The sequence below is a fragment of the Spinacia oleracea genome, chromosome 3, assembly GCF_020520425.1.
Source record: "Spinacia oleracea cultivar Varoflay chromosome 3, BTI_SOV_V1, whole genome shotgun sequence".
NCBI classification, from domain to species: Eukaryota; Viridiplantae; Streptophyta; class Magnoliopsida; order Caryophyllales; family Amaranthaceae; genus Spinacia; species Spinacia oleracea.
Genome location: NC_079489.1, coordinates 21,976,410 through 21,988,493, shown reverse-complemented (window position 1 = coordinate 21,988,493; position 12,084 = coordinate 21,976,410). Strand labels below are relative to the sequence as shown.

The 12,084-nt window shown below is 35.9% G+C and overlaps 1 protein-coding gene and 2 long non-coding RNA genes across 3 annotated transcripts; 2 read left to right on the top strand and 1 right to left on the bottom strand.

Annotated features, from left to right (window-relative positions):
- Positions 1 to 2,012: 2,012 nt before the first annotated feature.
- Positions 2,013 to 5,630, top strand: LOC110779734 (uncharacterized). The gene is made up of 3 exons (XR_008930180.1): positions 2,013 to 2,248; positions 4,808 to 4,888; positions 5,341 to 5,630. It is a non-coding gene; the product is annotated as an uncharacterized lncRNA (long non-coding RNA).
- On the bottom strand, positions 4,064 to 8,265 carry LOC130470236 (uncharacterized). Its single transcript, XR_008930181.1, has 2 exons — positions 8,141 to 8,265; positions 4,064 to 8,003 (listed from the first exon to the last, which is right to left on the bottom strand). It is a non-coding gene; the product is annotated as an uncharacterized lncRNA (long non-coding RNA).
- LOC110779424 (1-Cys peroxiredoxin) lies at positions 7,632 to 8,912 on the top strand. The gene is made up of 4 exons (XM_021983941.2): positions 7,632 to 7,763; positions 7,857 to 8,005; positions 8,120 to 8,266; positions 8,388 to 8,912. Exons 1-4 carry the CDS (start codon positions 7,646 to 7,648, stop codon positions 8,631 to 8,633), a joined length of 660 nt encoding a protein of 219 aa, XP_021839633.1. The 5' UTR covers positions 7,632 to 7,645; the 3' UTR covers positions 8,634 to 8,912.
- Positions 8,913 to 12,084: the final 3,172 nt, after the last annotated feature.

The window sequence follows — 12,084 nt, the reverse complement described above, 5'->3', positions numbered from 1 at the left end:
AGATCAAGCAGTGAGACAGAAACAGCCCACAGTTTCCCTATTCAAGAGAACCCTTAACTAAAAAAAGGGCACAGTTAGGTGTGACCGGTGGAGGTGATCAGGAGAGACCTAGTGGTGTTCAGGAGAGACCTAAAGATGATCAAGAGCTAGTTGTAGGTGAGTTGGTGGTAGCTGAAAGTGAGCAGGAGAGAGTTGGGTTTGACCAGGAAAGATCTGTAGGTAAGCAGGTGAGAGTTGTAAGTCAGGGGAAAAAAGGTGTGGGTGAGGAGAAAAGAGCTGCAAGGGAAGGGAAGAGAGCTGCAGGGGAGGGGAAAAGAGTTGCAGGGGAGGATACAGTGGTAGAGGGTGAGTGTGAGGATAGTGATGTGCTCTTGAGTGGAAATGACTTTGAGGATGACAATGATGATGATCTATTTCATGAGTTTGTAGATCATGACATCAATGAAGATGTTTCTAGGGGTCTGGGTGCACTGACAGGGGCAGCAGGAGAAGGGGTTGCAAACAATTATTCAGATGAAGAGGGTGATGTTGGTGGGAAAGGAATTGGTGATGATGTGGAGCTGAATGACAGTGATGGTGAGCTTGTAAGAGTTATAGGGTCAGATGATGAAGGCCCTAACTACCCTGTGTTTAATCCTTCAACAGATTTCAAAGGTAGTGTGGAGTTGTGAAAAGGTTGAAGTTTTCATCTAACACAATTTTGAGGAAGGCTATTAGGTACAATGCAATTGAAAAGGGGTACAACTACTACTACTTACACAATAACAAAAAGAGAGTATCTGTTTATTGTGCTGAGGTGTAAGTGTCCTTGGAAGAAGGCTAGGATTCTAAGTTGTAGTTGTAAACAGAAGAGAAAGTGTAGATTTAAGCTTCATGCAAGGAAGTTGAAGGGGGAAGAAAGTTGGCAGAATAAAAGCATCAGGCCAGAGCACATTTGTGGGTGGCAATATGAGAACCCCAAGGTCACCTAAAAGTATCTAGCTGAGAGATACTTAGATGATTGGAGGGATGAAACAAACACAAAGGTTAAGGCTTTTATAAGGAGAGCAAGGAGAGAAGTGAAGTCGGAAATTGGATATTTCAAGGCATATTATTCTAAACAAATGGCTTTGAAAATGATCTTTGGTGATGCTAGCTTAGAATATAAGAGGGTGTGGGACTATGCAGCTGCAATTAGGAAGTATAACCCGGGAAGCACTGTTTTTGTGAAGGTTCAAGGCATAGAGAATCCACCACCCTTGTTTCAAAGGTTGTATGTCTGCTTACAACCTTGCAAAGAAGGATTTATGGGTGGATGCAGACCTATTATTGGGGTTGATGGGGCACATTTAAGAGGTGCATACCCTGACATATTGTTGATAGCAGTGGGAAAGGATGGGGAAAACAATATATTCCCTGTGGCCTGGGCAGTGGTTGAGACAGAAAATGCAGAAACCTGGAGTTGGTTCCTTGAGCTGTTGAGAAATGATATCATTTTTGTTGCTGATATTCTCACCTTGGATGAAAAATGGTTGGTTTTGCAAGGCTTTGTAGTATCTTCCCCACAGACGGCGCCAAAATGCTCCGAAATTGAAACAATGGGCTTCGAACTGGAGGCCCGACCCTTATGTAAATGAGGAAGATATTTCTTGTTTGATTGTCTGGAGTCCAAATATACCTGCACAATAACAAAGTCACTAGACTCGGGGATGTTTTCGAGGAAAGTCCCTCCGATGCCTAAGTAAGTACTTGTTCGGATTCTAGAGAGAGTTCTCTAGATTATGAGTGTTTAGGCAATAAATTGGATGTACCTTGATTTATGCGCCTTGACAGCTTATTTATAATGTTTGTGTAGTAAATGTTGTTTAGGGCATTTATTGCCAAATAGGCCTGGGCCATTTGAATAAGCCTTGGAGTTGAACCATCGTTGGTTAAAGCTTATGGCCCTGTTCAGCGGTAGCGGTCTAGGTAGCTGGTAGCGTTTCCCAAAACGCTAGTTGGAAAATAAAGTGGTGTTTGGCAAATTAGCGGTTGAAGTAGCGGGTAGCGGGGGAAGTAGTGGTTGGGTAGATTATCACAAACGTTAAAAAAAGTAGAGTTCAACCCATAAAAGTAGTGGTGTAGGTTTTACCTATTCTCATCTCTGCTCCCACGTAATACTCAGTCAAACAAAAAAAAATATCATCCTCCCACGTCCATGCTTCTCTTCATCTCCTTCATCCTTGGTCTCTAATCATCTCTCCAAGCAGGCTAATATCATCGGTTTCAGGTATGTATATCCCTTATTTAATTTTTTATTTTTATTTTTTATGTTTCTGAGTTTAATCATATACTTCGTATGAAATTTCATGATGTTCGGTTCTCTTTATGTTTCTGGAACTTTGTTTTAATTTATGTTAAATTTTGATGTTAATTATATATACTTTTACAAAGAACTTTAATCTCAATCTATAACAGTCATGGTGTATTGTGAAACTGAATCATGAAGAACAGAAGTGGCGAGGAAGAATTGAGAGGATCCCCAAATTTGATTTTTTAGTTCTCAAGCTCTCAAAAACATTAATTATTACAAGAATCCTATATATATACTTAGGTAAAATAAAATAAAGTACCTTACTTGATTTTGATGGCTTTGGTAAAAAGAGGATAATTGATACTCGTTGTGATAGATTTGTCAAATAGTGCAAAGGATCTAATTGAAAAAGAAGTTTCATCCTTCCTGCAAAGTCCCAATAATTGTCTAAACATGCTGCCAGCTAGTCCACAGGTACAAAACCGATCTGTTATACTAATACTTTTTTTCTTTGGTTTTGTCATTGATAAATTAAGACAATGGACTTGTATAGTATAGAGCTGTCAAAAACTGACCCGACCTGAAAATCCGACCCGAACCGACCGAACCCGTAATCGATCATGACCCGAAATTACGGTAAAACAGGTAACCCGAAACCCGACCTGTACCCGACCCGAAAAAATCGATAACCGATTTTAACCCGATGTTGTAACACTCGAACCCGAACCCGACCCCGACCCGAAAATGACCGATAACCGAACTGACCCGACCGAACAATGACCCGAACTCGATTCGATACCCGACCCGATGTCAACCCGAAACCGATTGTAACTCGATGAAACCTGCTATTGACCCGACCTGTGACAACCGCTACCCGATTTACCCGAGTTATCAATGACACGATCAAATATTAACTTCAACGATAAATCTATTTTAATTATTTATTGCTAGATACCGAAAAATTTAGCTCTAAAATAAGTTAAACAAAATTTTTTAGAATATAAAATAATTAAATGCAAACCGTTCCAGGATCTTTCTTGTGCAAAATCTTCCTGCCAGGCTCTAATCAGGAAGCTATATATTGTCGTTTTCCAATAACTTATTTTCTGCAGATTATGCTTGCATTTTTGTTGTGTTTTTCCTTTGTCTTGTCCATCTCCCTGGTTGCGGAGTGCGGAGTGTCAGGGAGTTATGCATTTAAGAATTGCAGAATAAAACGATTCAAGTATTATTATTGTTTCTGAGGCACTTTTAAGTTCTGAATTACCGTAGACATGGGCATGTAGTTCAACTCAGTTTCATCCACGGATCAAATATTATTAAGTGACCAAGATTTTGCAAAGGAGATGCAAATTATACACTCTGATGTTATTGTTTAGGTATCTCACATCTCTAGGAGCTTATGATAAATTGGTTCTTGTCATGTGAATTATTTGTTATCCTAGATGAGTAGATAGTAGTGAATTTTCTTGACATGGTCTAATAGTTGCATTCTGTTTTGTTGCTTCTGTTTTGTTCTTTCTTGCTGTTGGTCTAATAGTTGTTGTTGGTCTAATAGTTTGTAATTGTTCTTTCTTGATGCTTTTGTTTTGTTCTTTCTTGCTGTTGGTCTAATAGTTGCATTCTGTTTTGTTGCTTCTGTTTGTTCTTTCTTGCTACTGGTCTAATAGTTGATGCTGGTCTAATGTATATACGTTACTCATCTCCTAGTATTGCTGATCATTGTTTCTTGTTTTTCTGATGCAAGGAACTCAGAATTTCCTTACAGTAAACTCACAAAAAAACAGGGAATAAGAGAGAAAGGTAGTTATAATATTTAGGAATAAAAGCTTAAAGCTTGTTACAATTTAGAGACTTTCGAGAAGTCTCACTCTCCCACAATATCAATGATTTCCAAGATGATTTCCTTCTTCTCTCCCTTTCTCTTTTTATAGATAGAATTCTAATATGAGACAAAAACAATTAAAGCTAAGTGACAGAGACAAAATGCATTAATGAGCCATAGGGCCGTTTCCACTAAGTGAGGTTGTTCCCTCCTTCTGCCAATGTTGTTGCTGTTGTCTCCTTGTCTTGTACTGTTGGCTTCTTTGTCTTTCTTCTTGCATACGTTTTCAGCATGGGAGAGTTGGTATGGTGCATTGCATCTGATCAGTTAGGCTAGAGGAAAGTTAGAATTATTGAGTTAGCTAGAGGACTATGGTGCATGACCCACTGCTTTGCTGCTTAATGTTATGGTTTGGCAATAGTTTATTTTGGTTGACATTTGCTGATATGTTGTTTGGTCTATTTTGCTTGATCTGATTAGTTCATTTTATCTCTATTCTTGATCATCTCTATAATGCATAATACGACTTCAAATTTGTGTTTCAACAACTTTTAGTTTACTAGGAGATGAGTAACGTGTATCATATGTGCTCTCACAGAATGCAAATTTATAAAAATGGTTGATTTATGAGCAACTGTTATATCAGATGGGTAAATTTTATGAGATTTTCGAAATGAATGCACATATTGGTACCTATGAACTCCTTGCAGATTGTACCCGGGGTCTTCAATGGCGTATTGCATGGGCAACGTATTTTCTTCCCCGGTCAATTATCATCAATCCTTATTTAAGTATAACTCTCACTTACACTCTTCAGAATACACAATGCCTTTTCTCTCTATCTTTTCTCTACTTAATTCCTAGAGTTACTGTCAAGTATAACTCCCTCAATTGCTGTTTGTCTTGTAGCTAGGTGGCAATAGTTCATGCACTGGATTTATATGTATTGCCTTTGTTTTTGGTGTTATGATCATAACAACTAATATTGTTGTTATTAAGAACCCTTTTTTTCTTGATTCTCTGAGTTTTTCCATCCTTTTTTATTAACCAGGAAGTTTTGGTTCACTAATTAACAGGAAAAGAGTTCTTTGCTTTCTGTCAGCTTCACCCTTATTATTACAATATTGCTCCGTTTTTAGGATTTAAACATTAGAAGATCTTCTAATTGCCCCACATTCAACACCTTTTGGATTTAAACTTGTACCATCTTTAACTTGTGCTCATTCGTGATTTAAACTTGCAGGAGCATGGTGCGCTAAATGGAGAAGAAATGTTAATCTAGCAATAAGACGGTGGAGGCTCTTATTTGTTTTGGGTCGTTTTGTAATTCCTAGCTAGTAATATTGAATTTGTTTCTATGGATTTTAATTTTATGTACTTTTGTCATTAAAAACACTAAATTAATTAGTGAACAACTATTTTGTAATGTAGGCATCCTATGGGTACTAATATTGTAATATTACTTTTCAAGTCAATGAAAATCTTTTGCTATTATTATTATTATTATTATTATTATTATTATTATTATTATTATTATATATTATATTATTATTATCATGAACCGTTGCATTAGGGGCACAAAAGTTTTTTTTTGTGTACAAAAATTTACCGTTGCATTAGAGAAAAGGCGTTGTATTATTTCATTAAGCTATTGTAGGTACCCGCCGCATTAGCTAAAATTACCCATCGTATTAGCTAAAATGAGCTGTCGCATTAGCTAAATAAACCGTCGCATTACCTTAATTACCCGTCGCATTAGCTAAAGAACTAATGCGACACTCCATCTACAAACCGTCGCATTAGATGGAAACCTAATGCAACGGTATTAATTTTCCGTTGCATAAGGTCATTGAACGTTGCATTAGGCCTAATGCAACGCCACCGGATGCAAGGGTCATTTGGCGTCGCGTTAGGTCTAATGCGACGGGTTTTCATGCCTTATGCAACAATTTCAGGCGTCGCATCTGACTAGAAATGTAGTAGTGGGAGTTTAAAGTATTTTGCCCAGAAAAAATAAAAATAAAGCATTTATATGCATATATCCGGGTTTCAGGATTAGACCGGAAAATTCAGGATTTTGTCTGGTCCTGTCCTAAATCCGGAATGCTTGATTTTTGAGGTCCAGTGTTCGGTCCTAAATCCACCAATTCGGACCGGTCCGGACAATTCAGGTCCGATTCCGAACCGGATTCAGGACCCGGGCACATTCTGCACACCCCTAGCCACAATATAGCATCGAGAAACAAATATATATTATAGTTGCTACATTTGCACTCTATAATTATATTAGAATAAATTCCCCAGATGATCCCCTTTTTCGAGTGTTAGAAGAGTATCCTAATTTCATACCTTCATTTGAGCTATCTGATGTCCGTGTTACTTCACGTGGTGGAAATGTAGAGGAGAGTTGTAACGAAATGAAGGCTATTCATGACGATATAGCTGTTGCTTTATGGAATGCAAGGAATGAAAGGCGACGCATTTAGTCATTGTAATAAGATACTTTAAATTAACATTATTTATTGTAAGAAGAAGAATGTCGTCTTTTTTTTCCCCGGAGCAATGTAGTATTCTATATGTGTATAAATATACCATTTTAAAATTTTTATTGTTATTATTTTATTATTAAAATGCCGTATGAGTATGATTATTAATTCGTCAAATGGTTATTATTTGACTTAAATTAATAATGTTTATTGTGTTTTACAATTTCAATCGCTAGTTTTGCCAAACACTCATATTATGAACCGCTACACTGACAGCTACCCGCTACCTCAACCGCTAAGGCCCTGTTAGGCAAAATTAGCGGTAGCGGGTAGCGGTTAACGGTTGAGTAGCGGGTAGCGGTTTAGCGGGTAATTAATATGAGTGTTCGTTAAAAGTAGCGGTTGATATTATAAAATAAAAATAAAAGCAAGAATATTATTTACTACTTTATTATAAATTTGTCAAACGCTACCCGCTACCTTAAACGCTACTAATTTTAACGTTTGACAAAAGCTACCCAACCGCTACCTCAACCGCTAACCGCTACCTAAATCGATCTTTACCAAACACTTATAAATTTTACAAGTAGTGTCTTGACAAAGTCAAAACGGTACCCGCTATCTCAAAGGCTACCGCCAGACACGCCCTAAAGCTAGCTGTCCTCTACCGCTAGTTTTGTCGAACAGGACCTATGTCATATTTTTAGCCATTAGGCTTGTGGGGGAATATGTCCGATTAAAAATCAATTGGACACCCAAATACACAGTAAAACTCGAATCTACTTGACTCGTTCCTACAGAAGAGACTAGAATGGTAGGAAGAGACTAGAATGGTAGAAAAATTAAAATGAGAAAATGCGGAACTCAAGGGCATGCAAAGGAGCCAGCAAGCCAGTACAAGTGCCACGTTCTCTACATGCACCTTGCAATGGCATGATACAATTAATTAATAATTACTGTAGCATTCACAAGAAATTAAAAAAAAAGTTGTGGTATATATGTATAGAAGAAATACAAGTTTGATATACTTAGCTTGAATTGAATAAAGTATTTGTAAGAAAAATGCCAGGAATAACAATAGGAGATAAGGTGCCAAACCTTGAAGTGGAGACTACGAAGGGAAAATTCAAGCTCCATGATTATTTTGCTGATACCTGGACCATTCTCTTCTCTCATCCAGGTTCCGTTTTCTTTGGTAGCTTATTTCAAATAAATTCATGATCTAACATAGTTTTTTAACTACAATAACAATATATGTGTTTTTTTGAAGCAGGTGACTTTACACCAGTATGTACAACAGAATTAGGAATGATGGCTGCTTATGCTGATAATTTCACACAAAAAGGGGCGAAGCTTTTGGGTCTATCTTGTGACGATATTTCCTCTCACAACGAGTGGATCAAGGACGTTGAAGCCTATTCTGTATGCATATAATATATACTATGTCATTATATAGATTTAGGTGTTATTATATATGATTATGATTATGATTATGATTATGATTATGATTATGATACATGTTTTGTACGTGATTAGGGAGGACACAAGGTGACGTACCCGATAATAGCAGATCCAAAGAGGGAGATAATAAAGCAACTTAATATGGTGGACCCTGATGAGAAAAGCTCCAACGGACAGCCACTTCCTTCTCGTGCTTTACATATTGTTGGTCCTGATAAAATGGTAACACAATTAATTCACATTATATTATATTATATTATATTATATTATATTATATTAATAATTGGGTTCGTTAACGAGCAATAATGAGTACGTGTTCATGTACATGTACATGTACGTGTAGGTGAAGCTGAGTTTCCTATATCCAGCAACAACAGGGAGGAACATGGACGAGGTGGTGAGGGTGTTGGAGTCCCTGCAGAAAGCAGCCAAACACAAGGTGGCCACCCCTGTTAATTGGAAACCCGGTCAAAAAGTGGTGATATCTCCAAGTGTCAACAATGATCAAGCTAAGGAGATGTTTCCTCAAGGCTATGAGATCGCTGATCTACCTTCCAAAAAGGACTATCTCCGCTTCACTAACGTCTAGCCGTAACATCTATCCTACCATATATGAAAATATAGGTCTATCAATAATGTGCTCAAATTAAACTACTTCGTAGTTGTCATCACGAGCATGCACTGTACTAGTGTACTATACTCCGATCCTATGTTGTTAATTATATTTTGTGTTTTTATACGGAGTATAAGCTAAGGTAAGAAATGTATTTTGATCTTAACACAAGGCCGGTTAGTGTCCTTACTTTTGTAATTAAGGTAAACGTACTGTACTTAAGGTAAGGGATACTGCGTTCGGAGTTCGCACGTACCTCTTGTGCTACATATAAATACTTAGTACTATTTTAATTGATTTTTTTTTTTTGGGTGCGATACACTAGGGTCGATTTACCAAAGCTATTAAACTAAAATACTACTCCCTCCGTATCGGAATACTCGATCCGGTTTTACCGGCACAGAGTTTAAGGGATTTAAATTGACTTATTTAATTTAATAGGTAGTAGTTGATATTGGGGTATTATTTTAATGTAGTTAGTGGGAGGTAGGTTAAGAAGTGGGGTTGGGGGAGAGTAGGGGTTGAATTTTTAATTATTTTTTGAATGGAGTAGGGGTAGGTGGGTTAATAGGGATGAAGTGAGAAATAATATAATATTGTTAGAATATCTCAATTTTTAGAAACAGGTCAAGTATTAATGGACGGCACGATAAGGAAATCAGGTCAAGTATTCCGGGACGGAGGGAGTACTTATATACTCCCTCCGTACCTTAATACTCGCACTGGTTTGACCGGTGCGGAGTTTAAGACATTTGGATTTGACTTATTAATTTAATGGGTGTTTGTTGATAGTGTGATATTTTTTTAATATAGTTAATGGAAAATGTGTAAGGGTTGGAGAGTGGTGAGTGGGGGTGTTGATTTTTAAATGATTTTTTTGTAGGGAATAGGGGTGTAGGTGGGGTAGTAGGTAAGTGTGAGAAATAATATAATATTGGTATTGTAGAAGCGATGCAAGTATTAAGAGACGGCCCGGAAAAGAAAGCGGTGCAAGTATTAAGGGACGGAGGGAGTAGTATTAGTAGCTCATTATTTTTGCAACTTTACGGCTCAACACATGCATGTACACAACACATGTCATTACGTTTGTGTTTGTACAAACAACAAGTGTGTATAGTGTATTTGTATTGACAATGTTGAAGGCCACACAAAATCAGGTTTGGTGTGAAGAGCCCGCATAGTTTGCCAATAAAAGTCAAAAAAGGGGGACGAAATTGCGGAGTTGCGTCCCTACCTTTTTGTTCACCTTGTCTTCTATCTCCTGCTTCATCCAGCTTTCAGATTGAAAATGGTCTCACATGAATCCGAGGGACCATTTGACCGATTTTTTACAATAAAGTTTAAACAAGTTAAAATTTAAAAGTACGCCCCATTTTTATTTAATTTTCAACAATCCGTTTCAGTCAGCATTGGTATAAGAAATATATGTAGGCGAATTAAGGCTCTTTAAAAAAAAAACGGTTTTCTTTGTTGACTAGGATCGTAGATTGAGAATCTATACCTAGTATTTAAAAGCTAAAATCATACTACCTCCGTTTCAGAAAGTTCTTTACGATTTGAAAAATGTGTCCAAAATATAAAAACTTTGACCATAAATTCTCACCATTATATACATCAAAATATTACATATAACATCTTGTTAGATTGGTCTCGGTATGTATTTTTAGAATATCAATTTTTTTATAAATTTTTCACATACGAAATTGAATATATTGTAGTAGTAGTTAAATATTGCATTGGAGTCCGTGCAAATAGTAATTGTAAAGATCTTTTTGAAACAGAGGTAGTAGGTTAGAATGTGACATGTAATCATATGTTATAATGTGACATGTGTCTTCACATCACAATCTTCTCTTTAAAAAAAAAAAGACAAAAATCAAATATGTACATGTTCTTGTGTTTAAAGAGGGAAAACTCAAAAGACTTCCCCTCTAAAAAAAAAACAACCCCTAAACACTAAAAGACATTCATACAAATAAATATCATAATTTAATGAGCTAAGTTCAATTGTTATTAATATTTCATAACAATAACATTAATAAACATTAGTTCTTACTAAATAGAAGGCATAAGAAGCTAAACATCTTGCCAGGATGAGCCATCAACTTCTCATGTTCAATGCACTCTTTATAAATAAACTGACTAACCACGTACCATTTTCGTTACATCACTTGCACAATCAACTATATATAATCACACATTTTCAGAGGTAATGTGTGTTTACTTTATGTGTCTATATATTCTTTTTTTTTATATGGCTAAATATCAATTTTCGTCAATTAATTATGATTATTTTAATAACCGTTTGTTTTTATATACATTATATTATATGCTACATTTTCATCACCTTTGATTGATATATTGTTCTCACTAAATTTTGTACGTTAGATTAACTTAGTAATAACCTTAACACATACAAAATGTGATTTTATTTATTTATTTATTTATTTATTTATAACTTACATTAAACAAAAAATTACAAATACACATAAATAATCTGAAATTTCATAATATCTAAGTTATTGTATGTCGAGTAATGTAACTATGTAAATTCTTATAAAACTTTACAAAATGCTCCCGTGTATTGCACGGGTCAAAATGCTAGTTAATTAAAAGAGAGACTTATTTTGGAAATTTGGACATCTTTTAGCAATATTATCGGAAATCACTCGGACTATTTTTCAAAATATAACATGATATTTTTGTAAATGATTTAAATTTTTATTTTATCAAAATGTAGATTAGTGGTGTTGTGGCTTAGTTTTTTATGCTCTATACTATTGGCTCAGTGGTCTATTGGTATCAAATATATTGCCAATGGTATCAAATACTTCACACTAATAATGATATTTGATTTTTGGTCCCTTATTTATGGTCTCAATTATTAAATATATTTTCGTCAAGATATAAATGATATAAAAAAAATATACATTAATAAACGTGACTGAAAAATGTGTCAATTAAAGAAAAAAAAGATAAACTATTTTTTTTGGTGCAAATGAGCCATTATGACGGGGATGAGAATTGATCACAGGATCACCTGAAACCGGGAGAGAAGCTCTAACCAACTAGCTATCTCCCACTAAAAATACCATTTTATCGAGATCAATACGGATGATGCCCTCAATCCTTGAAGGACCCACTGTTACAGCATGGGGACGAAATGAGTTGAATACTCCACCATAGAAACTTTCACAAAGCTCAAAGCAACCCATTATGATATTATTGATGACTTGATGTACTCCAAATTCAAATCTCAAATGTATCTGTTTTTACTAGGTTTGGCTTAGCCATACTTCGTCGTGACTCGTGAGAATCAAATTGTACCAACGTAATAATAAAATAAAAATTAAATTCTCTTCCCATAATTTATGTACTACTCCCTTTTAATACTCGAACCGATTTGACTAGTGCAGAGTCTAACATA